This window comes from Bufo gargarizans, chromosome 8, assembly GCF_014858855.1.
Source record: "Bufo gargarizans isolate SCDJY-AF-19 chromosome 8, ASM1485885v1, whole genome shotgun sequence".
Taxonomy (NCBI): Eukaryota; Metazoa; Chordata; class Amphibia; order Anura; family Bufonidae; genus Bufo; species Bufo gargarizans.
Window position 1 is genome coordinate 196,393,899 of NC_058087.1, and position 24,135 is coordinate 196,418,033.

The 24,135-nt window shown below is 53.6% G+C and overlaps 3 protein-coding genes across 8 annotated transcripts; 1 reads left to right on the forward strand and 2 right to left on the reverse strand.

The window, feature by feature from the left end:
* Nucleotides 1-4,977: 4,977 nt before the first annotated feature.
* On the reverse strand, nucleotides 4,978-10,283 carry INO80E (INO80 complex subunit E). Of its 2 annotated transcripts, none has more exons than XM_044304127.1 (8): nucleotides 10,213-10,283; nucleotides 9,626-9,711; nucleotides 8,628-8,698; nucleotides 8,488-8,540; nucleotides 8,189-8,264; nucleotides 7,837-7,930; nucleotides 6,364-6,492; nucleotides 4,978-6,279 (listed from the first exon to the last, which is right to left on the reverse strand). In XM_044304127.1, exons 2-8 carry the CDS (start codon nucleotides 9,704-9,706, stop codon nucleotides 6,067-6,069), a joined length of 717 nt encoding a protein of 238 aa, XP_044160062.1. In that variant the 5' UTR covers nucleotides 9,707-9,711; nucleotides 10,213-10,283; the 3' UTR covers nucleotides 4,978-6,066. The 2 variants fall into 2 exon arrangements, with proteins under 2 accessions (XP_044160062.1, XP_044160061.1); XM_044304126.1 differs by lacking the exon at nucleotides 10,213-10,283 and adding an exon at nucleotides 9,959-10,168.
* Nucleotides 10,284-10,461: 178 nt separating this feature from the next.
* On the forward strand, nucleotides 10,462-15,270 carry HIRIP3 (HIRA interacting protein 3). 4 transcript variants are annotated; one of them, XM_044303445.1, is made up of 8 exons: nucleotides 10,462-10,559; nucleotides 11,036-11,156; nucleotides 11,295-11,400; nucleotides 11,687-12,460; nucleotides 12,536-13,332; nucleotides 13,399-13,558; nucleotides 13,638-13,736; nucleotides 14,742-15,270. In XM_044303445.1, exons 1-8 carry the CDS (start codon nucleotides 10,489-10,491, stop codon nucleotides 14,921-14,923), a joined length of 2,310 nt encoding a protein of 769 aa, XP_044159380.1. In that variant the 5' UTR covers nucleotides 10,462-10,488; the 3' UTR covers nucleotides 14,924-15,270. The 4 variants fall into 4 exon arrangements, with proteins under 4 accessions (XP_044159380.1, XP_044159383.1, XP_044159381.1 ...); XM_044303448.1 differs by having other exon boundaries at nucleotides 11,687-12,256; nucleotides 12,656-13,332; XM_044303446.1 differs by having other exon boundaries at nucleotides 11,687-12,207; nucleotides 12,442-13,332.
* Nucleotides 15,271-15,274: 4 nt separating this feature from the next.
* On the reverse strand, nucleotides 15,275-19,413 carry DUSP14 (dual specificity phosphatase 14). 2 transcript variants are annotated; one of them, XM_044303450.1, is made up of 2 exons: nucleotides 19,236-19,413; nucleotides 15,275-16,526 (listed from the first exon to the last, which is right to left on the reverse strand). In XM_044303450.1, exon 2 carries the CDS (start codon nucleotides 16,446-16,448, stop codon nucleotides 15,804-15,806), a length of 645 nt encoding a protein of 214 aa, XP_044159385.1. In that variant the 5' UTR covers nucleotides 16,449-16,526; nucleotides 19,236-19,413; the 3' UTR covers nucleotides 15,275-15,803. The 2 variants fall into 2 exon arrangements, with proteins under 2 accessions (XP_044159385.1, XP_044159384.1); XM_044303449.1 differs by having other exon boundaries at nucleotides 15,276-16,526; nucleotides 19,093-19,411.
* Nucleotides 19,414-24,135: the final 4,722 nt, after the last annotated feature.

A 24,135-nucleotide genomic window follows, 5' to 3' on the forward strand; every position in this document is an offset into this window, starting at 1 on the left:
GTGCCCTGGAGGCGCTGCACCCCGTACTTGCATGTCACAGCCTCCTCCTGATAACTGCACTCAATAAAGAAAAAAAACTTCACGCTCCCGCGTACGCCTTTCTTTTTCTCAAAAAATCCATCCAAAATCATTAATTATAGCGCCATCCGTACACCAGGCTTATGTCCATGGCCAGTTGTAATCTGCTACAGGGCAGGGAAAATGGATCAATCATGCCACTGGATACCACTGTAGCAAAGCCTCAGCTGTGAGAAGTATTAGGTGAATTGGAAGATTCTTATTTAGTCAGACAGCAAGCAGAGAAATTGAAATCATATTAGTTACAGAGATTTTTTTTATTTCTTCAGCAATAGTGGACGAGCTTGTGCAATCCTAATAATAGTGCCATGAAGCCATTGAGCCGCTCCTCTCCTTCCCTCTACCGGGCAGTGACTATTCTGCCGCTCCTCTCCTTCCCTCTACCAGTCAGTGACTATTCTGCCGCTCCTCTCCTTCCCTCTCCCGGTCAGTGACTATTCTGCCGCTCCTCGCCCACCCTCTACCGGTCAGTGACTATTCTGCCGCTCCTCTCCTTCCCTCTACCAGTCAGTGACTATTCTGCCGCTCCTCTCCTTCCCTCTACCAGTCAGTGACTATTCTGCAGCTCCTCGCCGACCCTCTACCAGCCAGTGACTATTCTGCCGCTCCTCTCCTTCCCTCTACCAGTCAGTGACTATTCTGCAGCTCCTCGCCCACCCTCTACCAGCCAGTGACTATTCTGCCGCTCCTCTCCTTCCCTCTACCAGTCAGTGACTATTCTGCCGCTCCTCTCCTTCCCTCTACCAGTCAGTGACTATTCTGCCGCTCCTCGCCCACCCTCTACCGGCCAGTGACTATTCTGCCGCTCCTCTCCTTCCCTCTACCAGTCAGTGACTATTCTGCCGCTCCTCTCCTTCCCTCTACCAGTCAGTGACTATTCTGCCGCTCCTCGCCCACCCTCTCCCGGTCAGTGACTATTCTGCCGCTCCTCTCCTTCCCTCTACCAGTCAGTGACTATTCTGCCACTCCTCTCCTTCCCTCTACCAGTCAGTGACTATTCTGCCGCTCCTCGCCCACCCTCTACCGGCCAGTGACTATTCTGCCGCTCCTCTCCTTCCCTCTACCGGTCAGTGACTATTCTGCCGCTCCTCTCCTTCCCTCTACCGGTCAGTGACTATTCTGCCGCTCCTCTCCTTCCCTCTACGGGCAGTGACTATTCTGCCGCTCCTCTCCTTCCCTCTTCCGGTCAGCAACTATTCTGCCGCTCCTCTCCTTCCCTCTACCAGTGACTATTCTGCAGCTCCTCGCCCACCCTCTACCGGTCAGCGACTATTCAGCCGCTCCTGTCCTTCCCTCTACCAGTCAGTGACTATTCTGCCGCTCCTCTCCTTCCCTCTACCAGTCAGTGACTATTCTGCAGCTCCTCGCCCACCCTCTACCAGCCAGTGACTATTCTGCCGCTCCTCTCCTCCCCTCTACCAGTCAGTGACTATTCTGCAGATCCTCGCCCACCCTCTACCAGCCAGTGACTATTCTGCCGCTCCTCTCCTTCCCTCTACCAGTCAGTGACTATTCTGCCGCTCCTCTCCTTCCCTCTACCAGTCAGTGACTATTCTGCCACTCCTCTCCTTCCCTCTACCAGTCAGTGACTATTCTGCAGCTCCTCTCCTTCCCTCTACCAGTCAGTGACTATTCTGCCGCTCCTCTCCTTCCCTCTACCAGTCAGTGACTATTCTGCCGCTCCTCTCCTTCCCTCTACCAGTCAGTGACTATTCTGCCGCTCCTCTCCTTCCCTCTACCAGTCAGTGACTATTCTGCAGCTCCTCGCCCACCCTCTACCGGTCAGTGACTATTCTGCCACTTCTTTCCTGCCCTCTCCCGATCAGTGACTATTCTGCCGCTCCTCTCCTTCCCTCTACCAGTCAGTGACTATTCTGCCGCTCCTCTCCTTCCCTCTACTAGTCAGCGACTATTCTGCCGCTCCTCTCCTTCCCTCTACCGGTCAGAGACTATTCTGCCGCTCCTCGCCCACCCTCTACCGGTCAGTGACTATTCTGCCGCTCCTCTCCTTCCCTCTACCGGTCAGTGACTATTCTGCCGCTCCTCTCCTTCCCTCTACCGGTCAGTGACTATTCTGCCGCTCCTCTCCTTCCCTCTACCGATCAGTGACTATTCTGCCGCTCCTCGCCCACCCTCTACCGGTCAGCGACTATTCAGCCGCTCCTGTCCTTCCCTCTACCAGTCAGTGACTATTCTGCCGCTCCTCTCCTTCCCTCTACCAGTCAGTGACTATTCTGCAGCTCCTCGCCCACCCTCTACCAGCCAGTGACTATTCTGCCGCTCCTCTCCTTCCCTCTACCAGTCAGTGACTATTCTGCAGCTCCTCGCCCACCCTCTACCAGCCAGTGACTATTCTGCCGCTCCTCTCCTTCCCTCTACCAGTCAGTGACTATTCTGCCGCTCCTCTCCTTCCCTCTACCAGTCAGTGACTATTCTGCCGCTCCTCTCCTTCCCTCTACCAGTCAGTGACTATTCTGCAGCTCCTCTCCTTCCCTCTACCAGTCAGTGACTATTCTGACGCTCCTCTCCTTCCCTCTACCAGTCAGTGACTATTCTGCCGCTCCTCTCCTTCCCTCTACCAGTCAGTGACTATTCTGCAGCTCCTCGCCCACCCTCTACCGGTCAGTGACTATTCTGCCACTTCTTTCCTGCCCTCTCCCGATCAGTGACTATTCTGCCGCTCCTCTCCTTCCCTCTACCAGTCAGTGACTATTCTGCCGCTCCTCTCCTTCCCTCTACTAGTCAGCGACTATTCTGCCGCTCCTCTCCTTCCCTCTACCGGTCAGAGACTATTCTGCCGCTCCTCGCCCACCCTCTACCGGTCAGGGACTATTCTGCCGCTCCTCTCCTTCCCTCTACCAGTCAGTGACTATTCTGCCGCTCCTCTCCTTCCCTCTACCGGTCAGTGACTATTCTGCCGCTCCTCTCCTTCCCTCTACCGGTCAGTGACTATTCTGCCGCTCCTCTCCTTCCCTCTCCCGGTCAGTGACTATTCTGCCGCTCCTCTCCTTCCCTCTACCGGTCAGAGACTATTCTGCCGCTCCTCGCCCACCCTCTACCGGTCAGTGACTATTCTGCCGCTCCTCTCCTTCCCTCTACCGGTCAGTGACTATTCTGCCGCTCCTCTCCTTCCCTCTACCGGTCAGTGACTATTCTGCCGCTCCTCTCCTTCCCTCTACCGATCAGTGACTATTCTGCCACTCCTCGCCCACCCTCTACCGGCCAGTGACTATTCTGCCACTTCTTTCCTGCCCTCTACCGGTCAGTGACTATTCTGCCGCTCCTCGCCCACCCTCTCCCGATCAGTGACTATTCTGCCGCTCCTCTCCTTCCCTCTACCGGTCAGTGACTATTCTGCCGCTCCTCTCCTTCCCTCTCCCGGTCAGTGACTATTCTGCCGCTCCTCTCCTTCCCTCTACCGGTCAGAGACTATTCTGCCGCTCCTCTCCTTCCCTCTACCGGTCAGTGACTATTCTGCCGCTCCTCTCCTTCCCTCTACCGATCAGTGACTATTCTGCCGCTCCTCGCCCACCCTCTACCGGCCAGTGACTATTCTGCCGCTCCTCTCCTTCCCTCTACCGATGAGCGGCAGAATAGTCACTGCTCGCCCACCCTCTACCGGCCAGTGACTATTCTGCCACTCCTCGCCCACCCTCTACCGGTCAGTGACTATTCTGCCGCTCCTCTCCTTTCCTCTACCGGTCAGTGACTATTCTGCCGCTCCTCTCCCACCCTCTACCGGTCAGTGACTATTCTGCCGCTCCTCTCCTTCCCTCTACCAGTCAGTGACTATTCTGCCTCTCCTCTCCTAGTCAGTGACTATTCTGCCGCTCCTCTCCTTCCCTCTACCGGTCAGTGACTATTCTGCCGCTCCTCTCCTTCCCTCTACCAGTCAGTGACTATTCTGCCGCTCCTCTCCTTCCCTCTCCCGGTCAGTGACTATTCTGCCGCTCCTCTCCTTCCCTCTACCATCAGTGACTATTCTGCCGCTCCTGTCCTTCCCTCTACCGGTCAGTGACGATTCTGCCGCTCCTCTCCCGATCAGTGACTATTCTGCCGCTCCTCTCCCGATCAGTGACTATTCTGCCGCTCCTCGCCCACCCTCTACCAGTCAGTGACTATTCTGCCGCTCCTCTCCTTCCCTCTACCAGTCAGTGACTATTCTGCCGCTCCTCTCCTTCCCTCTACCAGTTAGTGACTATTCTGCCGCTCCTCTCCTTCCCTCTACCAGTTAGTGACTATTCTGCCGCTCCTCTCCTTCCCTCTACTGGTCAGTGACTATTCTGCCGCTCCTCTCCTTCCCTCTACCGGTCAGTGACTATTCTGCCGCTCCTCTCCTTCCCGCTATTGATCAGTGGTAAGAGACCCAAAAAAGTCCACCAAATTACCAAAACATCAGCAGCAAAAACCTCCTGGGTGTCCTGCGTTTCATTTTTCGGACTTTCAGCTGACATCTGCTGCTGTGTGAAGACCCGAAGACAAACTTGGCCAAACCCACAGATTTTAGAAAGAACGTCCACTCATCTATATGGGGGCCTCCCAATTGTCCCCCAACAGCAGATTTGGGGGCAGATAAGGACCAGACAAGGTGGATTTCCACTTGCCGATCCTTTGCGAAGATGCAGGACTCCAGAGGGACAGAAGAGTCTGGTAACGGCTTGGACCCAACCTCAAATCCTCCTTTTTCAGGACTGTTAACATGACCTTCTCTACATGGGAAAAATACCGTAAGGAAGACACGTGAGGGCAAAAACTGCCGGTCAGAATGTGGTTAAATATGCAGATGGCAAAAAAAAAAAAAAGTGCTTACTCTGGTGATTTATTAGTGGTAAAAAATGAAACGGCAGAAATAATTTGTGGTAGAAACCCACATTCTAAAGAAAACACAAGAAGCCTCGGGTTTGTGCAGGATTTAATCTCAGTGCAGTGCCCTCATGCCACCACCAGGTGGTGCTAAAAGCTTCACTTCAGGATGCACAGCACCAAAAGTGAAAAAAAAATTCATTGTAAATAAATCGGAGGCAGAAGAACGCCGTCGCGGGCGGCACCTTGTAAACAAGCGTCACATCTGCTGTAAAGTGTAACCCCGGGGCCACAACTCCATTTTCAGAGAGTCAATTCATTCACAAATCAGGTTAAAAAAAACGACATCCAGCACCAAGGTCTGGTAGACTGCACTGCGCAGGACGCGAGTGCGCCGGGCATGCTCTGCTGCACTGCGAGAGATGTAGGGCTTCATCGTCCATTTCCCACAATGCAGCACAATCGGGACTCCCACCCGTCCTGTGACCGGGTCAGTGGGCGTGCTCTGCTGTGCTGCAGGAGGGGAAGGGTTTAATTAGGGTCAGTGGGCGTGCTCTGCAGGAGATGTAGTGGCCCCAGTAGATCTCATACACCAGGGACAGACTGGGAACTTCAAATGGCCCCAGGAAAAAAAAAAAAAGTGGCCCCGCGTTGTAGGTAGGTCCAAACTGACAGTAGATGGGGCAACACAAGCAATACCATAGTGCAGAACAAAATACCACCCCCGCAGAACCAAATACTGCCGCCCTCACCACAGTATACAACTGCGCTAACGTCCTGAGGACAGCCATGCAGATGAATTCGGGCGGGCCCCTGCAGCCAGGTACATAGGAGCCTGATGCTCCTACATTAATTAACGCTGGAGCAACAGGTCGTTATGTACCCGCCAGCGGCCGCGAGGAGGGATCAGGGCGCCCAGAGATTTCCCTGTAGGGTCTATGGCCAGTCCCCCCCCCCCCCCCATACAGTTCTCAATATTAACACTACATCTCCCACAATGCAATGCACCCGCGTGATCGGTACAGTCACTGGATCCGTGTCAACGTCCGGCTGAGGAAATCTTATAAAATGAGACAGTCCGGAGTCTCAGCAGACACGGCAGCCGTCCACGAGGATAATGGGAGTCCCTCCTCGAAGCCGAGCAGACTTCAGTGCAGCATATGGTCGTGCCGGCAGGTTCAGGCCTTACTCAGGGATGTCTATGACCAAGTCATCCTCCTCATCTCCATCCAGGGGCCCCTCTTCTCCGCTGCCCTCCCCGCCATCGCTGAACATCTGCTGTGGCACCGTGCTGAGGATGGGCGGGGGTGGGGCGTGCTTGCTTGAGGAGGACAGCGGCGGAAGGCTGGATGACCGGGAACTGAAGGGCAGGACCCCAGAGGGCGAGCTGAGGGCCATCTGGAGGCATGAGAGAAGATGGGTTAGACGGGGAGTCATGGTGGCCGGCGGTACATGCTCACACACAGCTCGTCTCACAGGTACCTTAGGTCTCCTGGGCTTAACCCCGCGGTTCTTTCTGTCTCTCTTGACTCGCTCGGGTTTGGGGGACGTGGAGTTGGGGATAGGAGCCAGATATTCCGAGGGGAACGGGGTGTAGGGGGGTGAGCTCATCTGATGGAACGGGGGAAGGGTGGAGGGGAAAAAACACAAATCATGAGATGGGATGAGGGAGAGAAGATCAGGGGGGAGGGGGAGAAGTCATGTGACAGCAACCCCCACCCCAAGCAGCTGTGTCAGCAATGTGGAACTACAACCCCCAGCAGGTCCTGCTTTCAGAGCCTGCTGGGAATTTAAGGCTATGTACACCTTTGGGGGCAATTTTTTTTATTATTGCATTGTACTCATTTTGAGCTAAAAATTTATTTTTTCAATAGATTTTAATAAAATAAATAATAATATGTTAACCCCTTTCTCTGTACAGCCTTGAGATTCTCGAGCAGCAGGATCTGAATCTGCACAGTGTCCCGTCAGGCAGCTCAGCTGACGGCTCCTCATCTCATTAAGGCTCAATTCATCTTACTGATAAGAATGAGCGTTAAATAAGTGTTATGACCTCGTAATAGCTTAGAGAGTAGGTTTATTAGATGACGGCACAAAGCGAAAGTACGATTCACACAGCTAAGCAGTTAACCCTTTGTGACAGGACGCCTCTATATTTTTAACAAAAACCAATTGGAAAAGAGTTTTTGCCTAAAATGAGTAAAATTCAATCATAAAACAAAAAATTGTCCTCAAAAGGTGTCCATAGCCTTTAAGGTCTCCAGGCCAATAAGCTGCAGAATACAGAAAGTATACAGCCAACCCCCTGCAGCCCAGCGGGGGGGCGGCAGCCAACCCCCTGACAGCCCAGCGGGGGGGCGGCAGCCAACCCCCTGACAGCCCAGCGGGGGGGCGGCAGCCAACCCCCTGACAGCCCAGCGGGGGGGCGGCAGCCAACCCCCTGACAGCCCAGCGGGGGGGCGGCAGCCAACCCCCTGACAGCCCAGCGGGGGGGCGGCAGCCAACCCCCTGACAGCCCAGCGGGGGGGCGGCAGCCAACCCCCTGACAGCCCAGCGGGGGGGCGGCAGCCAACCCCCTGACAGCCCAGCGGAGGTAACAGCCAACCCCCTGACAGCCCAGCGGGGGGCGGCAGCCAACCCCCTGACAGCCCAGCGGGGGGCGGCAGCCAACCCCCTGACAGCCCAGCGGAGGTAACAGCCAACCCCTTGACAGCCCAGCGGGGGGGGGCGGCAGCCAACCCCCTGACAGCCCAGCGGGGGGGGGGGGGGGGGGGCGGCAGCCAACCCCCTGACAGCCCAGCGGAGGTAACAGCCAACCCCTTGACAGCCCAGCGGGGGGCGGCAGCCAACCCCCTGACAGCCCAGCGGAGGTAACAGCCAACCCCCTGACAGCCCAGCGGGGGTAACAGCCAACCCCCTGACAGCCCAGCGGAGGTAACAGCCAATCATACTCACTGCGCTAAGGTAGGGGCCCCCAGACGCGTGCAGGGACAGGCCTGATGAGGAGGATGGGGGAGGGGAGGCCGGACCGGCAGATGGACTGCTCTTCCTGCATAATAAATCAGAAGGACAAAAGTAAGTGTTCTGCAACTAACAGACATTGTGAACTGTAACAAACCCTCAGCTGTGAGATGTCATAGGTCAGGACAGGGATGTAAATAACGAATGTTCCACAGGAGCAGAGATCTAGGCGGGTTAGCAGGATGCCAGTGATAAGCGTTGGGGTTTGCGATTATCGCGAAGTGAACTGACAAAAGGGGCACTTGTTCCTCGGTTCAGCCTGGCGGAGACGACCCTCTGGACTCACCTCCTGGCAGTGGGGGTGCCAACATCACGTCCTCCCTCGGTGTCACTGTTGTCTGAAGACGCCGTCATATCAGAATCTGTAAGAACAGTCAGTTACTCCTCCTGGAAAGGCCCGACAGGCGCTGATACAAGCTCTTCCCCCAGGCCCGATCACATTCATTTCCCCCCATTGGCTCGGACCTCTTGGTTCCTGGGCCCCCGTTTCTTCCTGCCTCCCACTTCCCTCACAGATTACCACCTTCAGTTATCCCTCCTGTCGCAGCTCATCTCGCCCCATTTTCTCCACCGGATCCCACATACCTGACGAGTCGTCGTCAACGTTCTCATACTGAAGGATTCTGTCCAGTAGGAAGCTGGCGGAGAGAGAAGAGGGGGAGGGGTGAGGCGGCGGGTAAGCTGGCGGCACATCCCACAATGCTCTGCTCATTGGCCTCTGTTACCTCTTATCTCTGGAGACTTTCAGCAGCTTCCTCTGGGCCCTCCGTAGCTCCTCCTGGAAACATTCTTGCTCCTAAATACAGAGATACAACAACCTGCTACCCATTATGCTCTAGTCACAGCCACAGCTGCATTCACAATTCTGCTGCTTTCCTGTTAGCCCCTGCAGTGTGCGCTGCGCCCACTCAGTGCCACGCTGCCTTCCTGGAGACGTTGGGGGGATTAAGATTCTCCTAAACCTTGTTTTCTGACATTTTATAAACCTAGTAGCAGGCGCATTAGTCATTATTTACCCCAGAAACTGGCGATAACCGACTGCCGGAGGAAGCCCGCACCTCATCATAAGTGAGATGCCTCCTCCGACAGCACTGACCCCATCATAAGTGGTTTTAGCGCACGCTGATCTTGATAAATCAGGGCCGTACGGTTTTAGCGCACGCTGATCTTGATAAACCAGGGCCGTACAGTTGTAGCGCATGCTGATCTTGATAAATCAGGGGCGTACGGTTTTAGCGCACGCTGATCTTGATAAATCAGGGCCGTACGGTTTTAGCGCACGCTGATCTTGATAAATCAGGGCCGTACGGTTTTAGCGCACGCTGATCTTGATAAATCAGGGCCGTACGGTTTTAGCGCACGCTGATCTTGATAAATCAGGGCCGTACGGTTTTAGCGCACGCTGATCTTGATAAATCAGGGCCGTACGGTTTTAGCGCACGCTGATCTTGATAAATCAGGGCCGTACGGTTTTAGCGCACGCTGATCTTGATAAATCAGGGCCGTACGGTTTTAGTGCATGCTGATCTTGATAAATCAGGGCCGTACGGTTTTAGCGCACGCTGATCTTGATAAATCAGGGCCGTACGGTTGTAGCGCACGCTGATCTTGATAAATCAGGGCCGTACGGTTTTAGCGCACGCTGATCTTGATAAATCAGGGCCGTAGAGTCTATACCCCCCATAACCCTGAATCTGCCTGCCGCGCATTGTCCGGCACTCACGTAGACGAGGAACTTGAGCTTGCGCTTTAGGTTCTTGTACTTCCTCTTGTAATCGACCTCCCCGTCAGCCTCGCCATTCATCCTCACTGCAAAACAGAAGGAAACAGTCAGTAAGGCGATATCAAACCTAACAAGCCATGAATTTAAAGGGCCGGTCTCCTGTAATAGACTCCAGGGGATATAAACCCTTGTTGTATCCATCAATGCAAAGAAAACTAATATGACCGCCATTCCATCTCCCAGGGACTATCCTCCTGGACCTCTGTACTGGGGCAGGCCTTACACGCAGGGGTCTGGGGAAGCCGGGTGACAACCCCTCATCCGTTTCCTCACCTCCCAGGGCAGCCATCTACAGCCTCTGCCTCTCCAGGTGAGGATAAACTACAACTCCCAGCATGCCTCGTGGGCAGCCAATCAGATCCCCGCTCTAATGTCTCAGAGGCGCATTGGAAAATGAAAGCAGAGCCCCGATTGGTTGCTATGGGTAACCGCTCCACTTCTCCCACTGAGCACTCAGCTAACCATGTGACAGGGAGGCATGCTGGGACTTATGGCTCCTCGGACTGTACAGTAATAACTACTCTTACCGCTCCGCTTCCAGGAGGACAATCCCCGCCTACATCCCTGTGGTAACGTGACGTCACTTCCTGAGACGCATCCCGTAGATATGAACGGAACGAGCTCTAAACTCCGGTAAAATGGCGGCCTCTACACAACCAAATGGGCGGGGGTTGAATGTCATCCAATCAGGATCTCCGAGTCCCGCCTCCTCTTACCGCCTACCAATCAGGAGTCAACAGGAGGTTCCCGACCAATGAGAGGCTGGTGGGCGGAGCCTCTACCACGGAGGTGTTGGTTTAAACATGGCGGGAGCTGTGGAGCGGGAGATGCGGCTCTTCACCCGGGGGCTTTTCGAGCAGAGCCCGGATCTCAGGTGAGGAGACCGAGTGACCGCCACGTGACGTCATCGCCGCTCCTGGGTCCGGGCGTCACAGGCGTCATAATGTGGCGGCACTGCGCCAGTGTAGCACCCTGTGGCGTGACTGTATGTGGTGAGTCGTATGACGTCATAGCCCATGTACTACATACAGTGACCTCACAGGCTCTTGTATGACGTCATAGCCCATGTACTACATACAGTGACCTCACAGGCTCTTGTATGACGTCATAGCCCATGTACTACATACAGTGACCTCACAGGCTCTTGTATGACGTCGTAGCCCATGTACTATATACAGTGACCTCACAGGCTCTTGTATGACGTCATAGCCCATGTACTACATACAGTGACCTCACAGGCTCTTGTATGACGTCATAGCCCACCTGATATACAGTGACATCATCGTTTGTACTGGAGTGTTATGTCATGGCGTGGAGCTGTCACGTGACCTGTCGTCCTCTCGCCCGCAGCGCCCTGTCGCAGTCGGTGGTGCGCGCCAAGTTCCTGGCTCACTGCGGCCGATCAGCGCTGAGCCCCCCGGAGCGCCAGATCCTGAAGAAGATAGTGGAGGAGGAGCTGCTGAGGATGCAGGTGAAGGGGGCGGGGCCTCTGGGGGCCACCTGTCACATCCGGGCCCCACAGCATCCTGTGACTGGAGCGCAGGGCCTCAGCGCTGTCAGGGGACTTCTCCTTTAACAGCGCCCCCATTTTTTAACCCTTTCCTCACAGGAAGAAGCCAGCGACGACGAGCCGCTGATTATGAAGGTGCAGAAGAGGGGGCGCACCGACGAGGAGGAGGGGGAGCCCCCGGGGAAGAGGCGCAGGAGGCCAGACGGTAAGAGACCTCGCCCTGCACACAGCTGAGGGGGCGTTACTGTTGCATCCGGCGTAGACGCGGTTTACGTTGTGACAAACCCTCAGCTGTGAGACGCTTTGGCACAGTCAATAAATGGCACATGGGACATGAGGGGTTAACACCGGATTATTCCTCTGTTACTCCGCCTGGCCTTATTGCAGCGTGGAGGCGGGGCATCTGTTTCACTGGGCCCCTCCCACAGCGCGGCGGTTATTTGTCCCTTTGTTTGCTGTACGGCCGTGTCCGATTTTACTGTCTCTTCCAGACGAGTCTGAGGAGGATTCTGGGATCGAGCAGCGAGACATCAAGAGACTGTCAGGAAGTTCCCCGGAGGCTCCAGCGTCCAAGAAAGCCCCTGCAAAAACGCAAGAGACGGCCGCCTTTAAGAGGAGGGTAAAGACAACGCCGAAGAGAGGCAAAGAGACCGTCCGCGAGAGCGCAGAGGAAGATGATAGTGGAGACGAGAAGAAAGCAGCTGCCAGGAAGCAAAAGAGCGTCTCAGAGTCCAGCAGTGACAGCGAGATGGAGGTGACAGCCGTGAGACCGCAGGACATGGACTCTGACAGCGAGGAGCCCACTAAGAAAGAGAGCGTGCGTGACAGCGAGAACAGAACAAAGAAAGCCAGGGCAGCGAAGAGCGCTCCGAAAAATGAGACAGACAGTGAGAGTGATTGGGAAGAATTAGAGCGCAAGAAAAAGGCAGGAAAAGGGAAGAGAGCTGCAAAAACTGAGAGCAGGCCTCGGGTCAAGGGAAAGAGAGCGCAAGGTAAAGACCGTGGGGTGAAAGAGAGCGCAGGAAAGAGAGCGACTAAGAAATCTACTAAGAGAGACAGTGATAGTGAGGAGGAGGAGAGCGCAGGAAAGAGAGCGACTAAGAAATCTACTAAGAGAGACAGTGAGGAGGAAGAGAGCGCAGGAAAGAGAGCGACTAAGAAATCTACTAAGAGAGACAGTGATAGTGAGGAGGAAGAGAGCGCAGGAAAGAGAGCGACTAAGAGAGACAGTGATAGTGAGGAGGAGGAGAGCGCAGGAAAGAGAGCGACTAAGAAATCTACTAAGAGAGACAGTGATAGTGAGGAGGAAGAGAGCGCAGGAAAGAGAGCGCCTAAGAAATCTACTAAGAGAGACAGTGAGGAGGAAGAGAGCGCAGGAAAGAGAGCGACTAAGAAATCTACTAAGAGAGACAGTGATAGTGAGGAGGAAGAGAGCGCAGGAAAGAGAGCGACTAAGAGAGACAGTGAGGAGGAAGAGAGCGCAGGAAAGAGAGCGACTAAGAAATCTACTAAGAGAGACAGTGAGGAGGAAGAGAGCGCAGGAAAGACAGCGACTAAGAAATCTACTAAGAGAGACAGTGACAGTGAGGAGGAAGAGAGCGCAGGAAAGACAGCGGCTAAAAAATCTACTAAGAGAGACAGTGAGGAGGAAGAGAGCGCAGAAAAGAGAGCGACTAAGAAATCTACTAAGAGAGACAGTGAGGAGGAAGAGAGCGCAGGAAAGAGTGCGACTAAGAAATCTACTAAGAGAGACAGCGACAGTGAGGAGGAAGAGAGCGCAGGAAAGAGAGCTGCTGATAGTGAGGAGAGTTCAGCATCAAATAGAGACGGAGATAGTGAGGAGGAGAGTGCAGGGAAGAGAGTGTCAAAAAAGGATAGCGAAGAAGAAAAGAGACATGCTAGTAAAAAGACATCGAAGAGTGACAGCGAGAGTGACCTGAACACAGACAGTGATGAGGAGACGGCAAAGAAGCCCAAGATGGCAGCCAATAAAGGTAAAGAGACGGATGGGAAGGGCAAAAAGAGCGCCAAGGAGGAGAGCGACTCCCAGGACAGCGACGAGGAAGGAGCCAAGAAGAAGGATGGAGAGAGCGACGACTCCGAGCCCAGCGCCAAAGGGAAGAGCAGCACCAAGCAGGTGAGTCCGGGGGAGGGGAGCGGCGGAGGAGGAAGGCGGGGGTCCGACGTGTCTGTCTCTCCTCAGAGCACCTCCAAGATGGAGCACCCCTCCATCCTCCGCCTCAAGAAGTACATCCTGACCTGTGGCGCCCGCAGGAACTACAAGAAGCTGCTTCAGGACTGCCGCTCTGTGAAGGCCATGGCAGAGGTCCTGAAGAAGGAGCTGGAGGACTTGGGGGTGAAAGGTGAGCGCTGGGGTCATGGAGGTGGGGGCGGGGCCAGAGCAGCCTGAGTGATGACCTGGAGCCTGATCTCGCCATGCAGGGAAGCCGTCCCTGGAGAAATGCCGAGTGGTGCGGCTGAAGAGGGAGGAGGCGGCGGAGCTGGCGGAGCTAGACACCAGCAACATCATCGCGACCGCCGGTGAGACCCCTGAGCGTAACGCGTACCCACTGCTGCCAGTCATAGAACACTTAGGCCCCTTTCACACGGGCGAGTATTCCGCGCGGATGCGATGCGGGAGGTGAACGCACTGAATCCGGACCCATTCATTTCTATGGGGCTGTGCACATGAGCGGTGATTTTCACACATCACTTGTGCGTTGCGTGAGAATTGCAGCATGCTCTATATTGTCTGATTTTCATGTAACGCAGGCCCCATAGAAGTGAATGGAAAGCGTGAGAATCGCAAGCAAGTGCGGATGCGGTGCGATTTTCACGCACAGTTGCTAGGAGACAATCCGGATGGAGACCCGATCATTATTATTTAACCTTATAACATGGTATAAAATAATAGAACACTGATCCCAAACCCGAACTTCTGTGAAGAAGGTACCAAACATGCGCGATTTTTTTTTTCTCATGCGAGTGCAAAACACATGACAATGTTTTTCACTCACATGGAAAAATCGCGCATTTTCCCTCTGGATAGATCATCATCAGCTTCTGATCGGCGGGGGTCCGACACCCGGGACCCTCGCCGATCAGCTGTTTGAGAAGGCAGCGGCGCTCCAGCAGCGCTGCGCCCTTCTCACTGTTTACCGCCGGCCCAGTGATGTCACAACTAGTATCAACTAGCGTGGGCGGGGCTAAACTGTACTGGTGAACTCCATCTATTGCTGCCCTCTAGCGGTGGCTGTATAATCTGTATGTAGTGAGCTCCCTCTAGTGGTGGCTGTATAATCTGTATGTAGTGAGCTCCCTCTAGTGGTGGCTGCAGGAGATTTGGAGCTCTGTGTCATATAAATGTTCTGCTGACTATATACTATGAAATGAATGACTGTTTTCACGACTTGTACTCCAGTCACATCCAGAGCTGCGTTCACTCTTCTTGTCCTTTGCGCGTTCATTATCTTTACACAGTTGCACTGTGGGAGATCATGTTTGCACCATACACTGCCATCTCCTGACAACCCCTATCTCCTGCAGGACGACCTCGACGCTGTAACACCCGGACCCCCTATAAGCCATCTCCAACCCGTGAAGCCTCCCCCTACCGGAAAACTATGGGATCTGACTCTGAAGGAGAAGAAGGTCCCCCCCGTAAAAAGAGACCAATGGACTGGTCCAGCTTGAAGGGGATCATCAGTGATGATGGGGAAAGTGATTGAAGGGTTAATCCATCCGATCTCTTGTACATAAAACTGGAGGCGTCTGCGTCCTGTGCCGCGAAAACCATCCACGGCTGCCCCCCCCCCCCCCCCATCAAATAACCAGCTGAGCATGCTGGGACTTGACGTTCTGACCCAGAAACCACCGATCTGAACTATGACTTCACTAGCGGTGGCTGATGGCAGCGAGGTGCGGGGTTCTCTGTGCCTCATGCCGTGACTTATACAACACCTCCCATCATGCCCCGAGAGCTGAAGGCTACTAGTGTATGCTGGGAGTTGTAGTTTTACAAAGCAAAACATTTTATCTGGTTCGTGTTTTTTGTAAATAAACTAGTTTTCTTGTAGATTTTTGTTAAAATTATTTTATTTAGAAATATACACTATCGCCCCGAAAATAAGGTCGCTATAGGGAAGGGGCTGCGCCCCGCAATCTGTGCCGGTAAGCGGACGCGCGCCCCGCCCTTCATACAATAACCTCTACTGTATCTGGTGGCGCGCAGACTCCAGTCATTCCATGTTTGCTGTCAGTGAACGGAAAAACTGGCCCACGTTTACCAAGCTGTTTAGACCAGTTTTGGGTGGAATCTACTGAATTTGCGCCGACTTCATCTCGCTAAACTGCTGCAGAGGTGGGCGGCTCCAGACGGCGGCCATGCTTTACACCCAATACTTCTCACAATTGTCTCCGAACATACACTGTAACAAAGTTTCCGTTCACTGACCACAAACAGAGATCTTGATAAGTCTATCAGAAAGTGCCAGAACTGGAGTGGCCCTTTAAGGGTGAGTGGGGGAGGGGTTTCAAAGTGTCCACTGTGTCTTGGGGGGCCGGATACGTTGTAGCACCAGCGATTGTCCTTTAACCCTTGCAGTGTCTTTATCTGAAGCCCCAGACGGGGATCAGGTTGCGGGTCTCCCTCTCGTATATGTCTGGGACGAGGCCGAGCGGGGACGGCACCAGCCTGACCGTGTTTTTGCCGAAGAGCTTCTTCTCGTACTGAATCAGCTGCTGCCAGAAGCCGGCGTTGGGCCGGACCACCGGTCTCCTGGTCTTCACCCACTGGTGGGCGTCCAGCAAGGACAGGCGGTGGTACTTCATCAGGTAGGCGATGCAGAGCGTGGCCGAGCGGCTGACCCCCGCCACACAGTGGACCAGTGTCCTGCCGTTCCTTTTCCCGTTCTGGTGGATGCGGTCGGCCACGGAATCAAAGTAAAGGGCGAGGGGGGCGTGCGGTAAGTCGGGCACGGGCACTTTGACATAGTCTACATCCGGCCAGTTGGAGTTGGGGATCTCCAGGGTGGCGTTGACGATGCAGGTGACGTTGCGGGCGTAGACTAGGTGGCGGCTGCCCGCCGCATTCCCGCTGGAGAGGTAGAGGCATGGGCTGATCTGCGCTATGCTGCCCAGGCTGGAGACTCCGCCCACCGCCGTGGGTTTAGTGGAGAGAGTCGGGGGTGGGGGCGGCGAGCGGCGTAGAAGCCGGTGACTGCGGAAATTCATGGTCAGCAGCTGCAGGGGCATGTAGAGCGGGTCCTTGTAGGGTGGGGGGCAGAAGGGGCCCCGCGGATCTTCTGACGCTTCTCAATCACTTCCCACGACCTGCGGCGAGAAAACCAAAGCTCAAAAACACGGAACAATAAAAGTGCCAGTCGCCATAACTGCGGGACGACGCGCGGGCGCCGCACAGGAACAGTCCGATAATCCGGCAGCAGACCCTCATACGGGAGCGTGAACAGTACCGAAGCTGCAAGAATCATCGAGCGGGGGAGGGGCAGCTGTGACTGGGCCCCATGCCATGTGTGCAGGTTCAGGTGGGGGCAATAAGGGGCACTGTGTAGGGCAAGGGGGCACAGAGGAGCCTGTGAGTCATCAGTCAGGGGGTGACGCCAATGTGAATCATCCTCTATGTGTACGGGGCCCATGTGCAGGTGACACCAACAGGCGGTGTGTATCGTGGTGACGTCGGGCAGCGTGTATAGGTGGTGGTGCCCGGCTGTGTGTATAGGTGGCAGTGGTGGTGCCCGGCTGTGTGTGTAGGTGGCAGCTGTGGTGCCCGGCTGTGTGTGTAGGTGGCAGCTGTGGTGCCCGGCTGTGTGTGTAGGTGGCAGCTGTGGTGCCCGGCTGTGTGTATAGGTGACAGCTGTGGTGCCTGGCTGTGTGTGTAGGTGGCAGCTGTGGTGCCTGGCTGTGTGTATAGGTGGCAGCTGTGGTGGTGCCCGGCTGTGTGTATAGGTGGCAGCTGTGGTGCCCGGCTGTGTGTATAGGTGGCAGCTGTGGTGCCTGGCTGTGTGTATAGGTGGCAGTGGTGGTGCCCAGCTGTGTGTATAGGTGGCAGTGGTGGTGCCCGGCTGTGTGTATAGGTGGCAGCTGTGGTGCCTGGCTGTGTGTGTAGGTGGCAGCTGTGGTGCCCGGCTGGGTGCATAGGTGGCAGTGGTGGTGGTGCCTGGCTGGGTGTATAGGTGGCAGTGGTGGTGCCTGGCTGGGTGTATAGGTGGCAGTGGTGCCTGGCTGGGTGTATAGGTGGCAGTGGTGGTGCCTGGCTGGGTGTATAGGTGGCAGTGGTGGTGCCCGGCAGGGTGTATAGGTGGCAGTGGTGGTGCCTGGCTGGGTGTATAGGTAGCTGTGGTGGTGCTGTGTGTATAGGTGGCAGTGATGGTGGTGCCCGGCTGGGTGTATAGGTGGCAGAGATGGTGCTGGGTGTATAGGTGGCAGAGATGGTGCTGGGTGTATAGGTGGCAGTGGTGATGCCCAGCTGGGTGTATAGGTGGCAGTGGCCAGCTGTGTGTGTATAGGTGGCAGTGCCCGGCTGTGTGTGTATAGGTGGCAGTGGTGGTGCCCAGCTGTGTGTATAGGTGGCAGTGGTGGTGCCCGGCTGTGTGTATAGGTGGCAGCTGTGGTGCCTGGCTGTGTGTGTAGGTGGCAGCTGTGGTGCCCGGCTGGGTGCATAGGTGGCAGTGGTGGTGGTGCCTGGCTGGGTGTATAGGTGGCAGTGGTGGTGCCTGGCTGGGTGTATAGGTGGCAGTGGTGGTGCCCGGCAGGGTGTATAGGTGGCAGTGGTGGTGCCCGGCAGGGTGTATAGGTGGCAGTGGTGGTGCCTGGCTGGGTGTATAGGTAGCTGTGGTGGTGCTGTGTGTATAGGTGGCAGTGATGGTGCTGGGTGTATAGGTGGCAGAGATGGTGCTGGGTGTATAGGTGGCAGTGGTGATGCCCAGCTGTGTGTATAGGTGGCAGCTGTGGTGCCTGGCTGTGTGTGTAGGTGGCAGCTGTGGTGCCCGGCTGGGTGCATAGGTGGCAGTGGTGGTGGTGCCTGGCTGGGTGTATAGGTGGCAGTGGTGGTGCCTGGCTGGGTGTATAGGTGGCAGTGGTGGTGCCCGGCAGGGTGTATAGGTGGCAGTGGTGGTGCCCGGCAGGGTGTATAGGTGGCAGTGGTGGTGCCTGGCTGGGTGTATAGGTAGCTGTGGTGGTGCTGTGTGTATAGGTGGCAGTGATGGTGCTGGGTGTATAGGTGGCAGAGATGGTGCTGGGTGTATAGGTGGCAGTGGTGATGCCCAGCTGGGTGTATAGGTGGCAGTGGCCAGCTGTGTGTGTATAGGTGGCAGTGCCCGGCTGTGTGTGTATAGGTGGCAGTGGTGGTGCCCGGCTAGGTGTATAGGTGGCAGTAGTGGTTCACAGTGGGCTGGGCACTGGGTTGGGTACAAGGGGGGCAGTGGGCTGGGTACTGGGGCACCAGGCAGGGTACAGGGGGCAATGGGGTTGGTACTGGGGGGCAGCATGCTGGATACAGGGGAGATACGGGAAGGGGACACACTGGGTATCGGGGGCAGCACGGGGGGGGGGGGTACTAGGCAGGGTAGCACAGGGATGGGTTGGGTACAGGGGCACTGGGCAGGGTATCAGGGGTAGCACAGGGATGGGTTGGGTACAGGGGCACTGGGCAGGGTATCGGGGGTAGCACAGGGATGGGTTGGGTACAGGGGCACTGGGCAGGGTATCGGGGGTAGCACAGGGGGGGGGCACTGGGCAGGGTATCGGGGCCGGCAGGGGGGGGGGCAAGGTATCTGGGGGCAGCACAGGGATGGGTTGGGTACAGGGGCACTGGGCAGGGTATCTGGGGGAAGCACAGGGCTGGGCAGGTGGCAGGCCGGGCTCCCTGTCAGGGTCTTACCGCTCGCTGCTCCGGGGTCTGTGCCGGCTCTGCAGAGGATGATGCAGGGTGTGAGGGGGGCGGGTGACGGGCGGGACACGTGATCATCCCCCCTTATACATATTCATGCCGCGAGCTGTCAGCTGCTTCCGTTAACCCCTCACCCGCCGCACAGCAGGCTGCTTCCCCATCACAGCAGGCGGCCTCTCACTACCGACTGCGGCTCCCAGTCCTCTGCAGAGCATCGCGCCCTCCGCAGACCCCCTGCACCGGCCAGGTAACGGCTCTTCCGGTTGCTGTGACGTCAACGGCTTCCAGGGTGAAGGAGGCAGGACGAGGTGCGAAGAACTGTGACGTCATCACAGGCACAGTAATCGCCCAATCCGGTGCAACGCTCCACAGACGTCACCAGCTTTTTTGTGTTTCCATGGTGACAGCCCACGGCAAGCGGCACGAGGCTCGTCACAGGGGGCGGGGCTACAGCGGGCAGGAGGGCAGTTACCCCAGTAACCACCCCGCAGGATCGACTGCTCATGTCTGCCCCACAGGACAGGATGAGTATCTGCGCTCCTGAAGTCATGTGTAACGGAGGGGAACGTTCACACTCAGGCGTTATCTGCTGACGTGGCTGCGGGACGCGCGGCACCTGCGCTTATTTTTGATATTTTATCCATGTAAATTTTAAACCTTAGGATTCTGGAGTTTTTTTTTGTTTTTGCGGTTTCATTTTTCTGCCCGATCTTCCTTGAGCTGTAACTTTTTTATTTTTTTTCCGCTCACATAGCTCTCGTCTTTTTGTACAAAAAGTTGTACTTTCTAATGGCCCCATTTAATATGGCGTACAGTGTAGCGGGAAGAATTCCAAGCGGGGTGGAATTGGGGGGAAAAATGCAATTCCAGCACCGTTTTATGGCTTTTGTCCCTACAGCGTTCCCTTTGTGGCAAAACTGACCGCACCCTTCATTCCCTGGGTCAGTACGATCACAACGATGCCCCACGTGTTTGGGGTTTTATTTCTAAATACTGGAAAAATAGATTAAAACTTTGAAAAACAATTATTATTAATATTTTTTTACATCACCATGATCTGACCCCGAATCTCCCGAGCATTGTGGGGGGGGGGGGGGGGGGGGGGAGGGGCTGACTGTTTTGATCTGTAGTTTTTGCCATTGGAGTGTCTGACTTTTTTTAACACATTTTATTACATTTTGTTGGGTATTTTTATTATTATTCTAAAGAAATGGGCGTGATTTAAATTTTTTTATTTTTTTATTATACATATATACAGTACAGACCAAAAGTTTGGACGCACCTTCTCATTCAAAGAGTTTTCTTTATTTTCATGACTATGACAATTGTAGATTCACACTAAAGGCATCAAAACTATGAATTATCACATGTGGAATTATCTACATAACAAACAAGTGTGAAACAACTGAAAATATGTCATATTCTAGGTTCTCCAAAGTATCCACCTTTTGCTTTGATTACTGCTTTGCACACTCTTGGCATTCTCTTGATGAGCTTCGTAGTCACCTGAAATGGTCTTCACTTCACAGGTGTGCCCTGTCAGGTTTAATAAGTGGGATTTCTTGCCTTATAAATGGGGTTGGGACCATCAGTTGCGTTGTGGAGAAGTCAGGTGGATACACAGCTGATAGTCCTACCGAATAGACTGTTAGAATTTGTATTATGGCAAGAAAAAAGCAGCTAAGTAAAGAAAAACAAGTGGCCATCATTACTTTAAGAAATGAAGGTCAGTCAGTCCGAAAAATTGGGAAAACTTTGAAAGTAAGGGCTATTTGACCATGAAGGAGAGTGATGGGGTGCTGCGCCAGATGACCTGGCCTCCACAGTCACCGGACCTGAACCCAATCGAGATGGTTTGGGGTGAGCTGGACCGCAGAGTGAAGGCAAAAGGGCCAACAAGTGCTAAGCATCTCTGGGAACTCCTTCAAGACTGTTGGAAGACCATTTCAGGTGACTACCTCTTGAAGCTCATCAAGAGAATGCCAAGAGTGTGCAAAGCAGTAATCAAAGCAAAAGGTGGATACTTTGGAGAACCTAGAATATGACATATTTTCAGTTGTTTCACACTTGTTTGTTATGTAGATAATTCCACATGTGATAATTCATAGTTTTGATGCCTTTAGTGTGAATCTACAATTGTCATAGTCATGAAAATAAAGAAAACTCTTTGAATGAGAAGGTGTGTCCAAACTTTTGGTCTGTACTGTATATATGTATATTACACTTTTTTAATGTTTCTTTCAGCCAGTAAGGATGAGCAAATCATCTTTGGACGGTACATCTGGAGTCAATTCGCAAGAAACTTTATTGGAATACTGTGCGGAGCGGGAGCTCAGAGGAGCCAAAGTTATTACACAAAGTCTTAACTTCGGCTCATCTGAGCCAATACATTCTAATACTGTGCGGAGCGGGATCTCTGTACTGTATTACAACAATGTTTCTTGCAAATCGACTTCAGATGTACCATCCCCAGTAGCCAGTCCAGGAGGCACCATGTTCACTATATTTTTTTTTAATACAATATTACCATACTGCATGCAACAGCACAGTAATCTGTGAATTGCTGATATCTTATGTTGGCCTGCCACCAGCTGGCCAACATTAAAATTGCAGATCTAGTACTTTGGGTCTTTTCAGAGAGACCCAGACTATTAAAATGAATTGCCGGCATCCCCATTCACTGCACGTGGATGCCACTTTAGGGTTATTCACAGGCCATGATGCCCACTGCAAGCACAAGTGGGTGCCATGTTTACACATCACTCTAGCGCCGTACATATACGGCACTGGTAGTAAAAGTGTTAATTTCCAATAAACCTTTGGATTTTAGCTCCCTCTACCACTTTATAATGCATAGTGAAGTCATTAGAACCTGTACAATCCACATGCAGTGAGCTCCCTCTAGTGGTGACTGTATAATCTGTATGTAGTGAGCTCCCTCTAGTGGTGGCTGTATAATCTGTATGTAGTGAGCTCCCTCTAGTGGTGACTGTATAATCTGTATGCAGTGAGCTCCCTCTAGTGGTGACTGTATAATCTGTATGTAGTGAGCTCCCTCTAGTGGTGACTGTATAATCTGTATGTAGTGAGCTCCCCCTAGTGGTGGCTGTATAATCTGTATGTAGTGAGCTCCCTCTAGTGGTGGCTGTATGATCTGTATGTAGTGAGCTCCCCCTAGTGGTGGCTGTATAATCTGTATGTAGTGAGCTCCCTCTAGTGGTGGCTGTATAATCTGTATGCAGTGAGCTCCCTCTAGTGGTGGCTGTATAATCTGTATGTAGTGAGCTCCCTCTAGTGGTGACTGTATAATCTGTATGTACTGAGCTCCCTCTAGTGGTGGCTGTATAATCTGTATGTAGTGAGCTCCCTCTAGTGGTGACTGTATAATCTGTATGTAGTGAGCTCCCTCTAGTGGTGACTGTATAATCTGTATGTAGTGCGCTCCCTCTAGTGGTGGCTGTATAATCTGTATGTAGTGAGCTCCCTCTAGTGGTGGCTGTATAATCTGTATGCAGTGCGCTCCCTCTAGTGGTGGCTGTATAATCTGTATGCAGTGAGCTCCCTCTAGTGGTGGCTGTATAATCTGTATGCAGTGAGCTCCCCCTAGTGGTGGCTGTATGATCTGTATGTAGTGAGCTCCCTCTAGTGGTGGCTGTATAATCTGTATGTAGTGAGCTCCCTCTAGTGGTGACTGTATAATCTGTATGTAGTGAGCTCCCTCTAGTGGTGGCTGTATGATCTGTATGTAGTGAGCTCCCCCTAGTGGTGGCTGTATAATCTGTATGTAGTGAGCTCCCTCTAGTGGTGGCTGTATAATCTGTATGCAGTGAGCTCCCTCTAGTGGTGGCTGTATAATCTGTATGTAGTGAGCTCCCTCTAGTGGTGACTGTATAATCTGTATGTAGTGAGCTCCCTCTAGTGGTGGCTGTATAATCTGTATGTAGTGAGCTCCCTCTAGTGGTGACTGTATAATCTGTATGTAGTGAGCTCCCTCTAGTGGTGACTGTATAATCTGTATGTAGTGCGCTTCCTCTAGTGGTGGCTGTATAATCTGTATGTAGTGAGCTCCCTCTAGTGGTGGCTGTATAATCTGTATGCAGTGCGCTCCCTCTAGTGGTGGCTGTATAATCTGTATGCAGTGAGCTCCCTCTAGTGGTGGCTGTATAATCTGTATGTAGTGAGCTCCCTCTAGTGGTGGCTGTATGATCTGTATGTAGTGAGCTCCCTCTAGTGGTGGCTGTATAATCTGTATGTAGTGAGCTCCCCCTAGTGGTGGCTGTATAATCTGTATGCAGTGAGCTCCCCTCTAGTGGTGGCTGTATAATCTGTATGTAGTGAGCTCCCTCTAGTGGTGGCTGTATAATCTGTATGTAGTGAGCTCCCCCTAGTGGTGGCTGTATAATCTGTATGTAGTGAGCTCCCCCTAGTGGTGGCTGTATAATCTGTATGTAGTGAGCTCCCTCTAGTGGTGCTGTATAATCTGTATGTAGTGAGCTCCCTCTAGTGGTGGCTGTATAATCTGTATGTAGTGAGCTCCCTCTAGTGGTGGCTGTATAATCTGTATGTAGTGAGCTCCCTCTAGTGGTGGACTGTATAATCTGTATGTAGTGAGCTCCCTCTAGTGGTGAGCTGTATAATCTGTATGTAGTGAGCTCCCTCTAGTGGTGGCTGTATAATCTGTATGTAGTGAGCTCCCTCTAGTGGTGGCTGTATAATCTGTATGTAGTGAGCTCCCTCTAGTGGTGGCTGTATAATCTGTATGTAGTGAGCTCCCTCTAGTGGTGGCTGTATAATCTGTATGTAGTGAGCTCCCTCTAGTGGTGGCTGTATAATCTGTTTGTAGTGAGCTCCCTCTAGTGGTGGCTGTATAATCTGTATGTAGTGAGCTCCCTCTAGTGGTGGCTGTATAATCTGTATGTAGTGAGCTTCCTCTAGTGGTGACTGTATAACCTGTATGTAGTGAGCTCCCTCTAGTGGTGGCTGTATAATCTGTATGTAGTGAGCTTCCTCTAGTGGTGACTGTATAACCTGTAT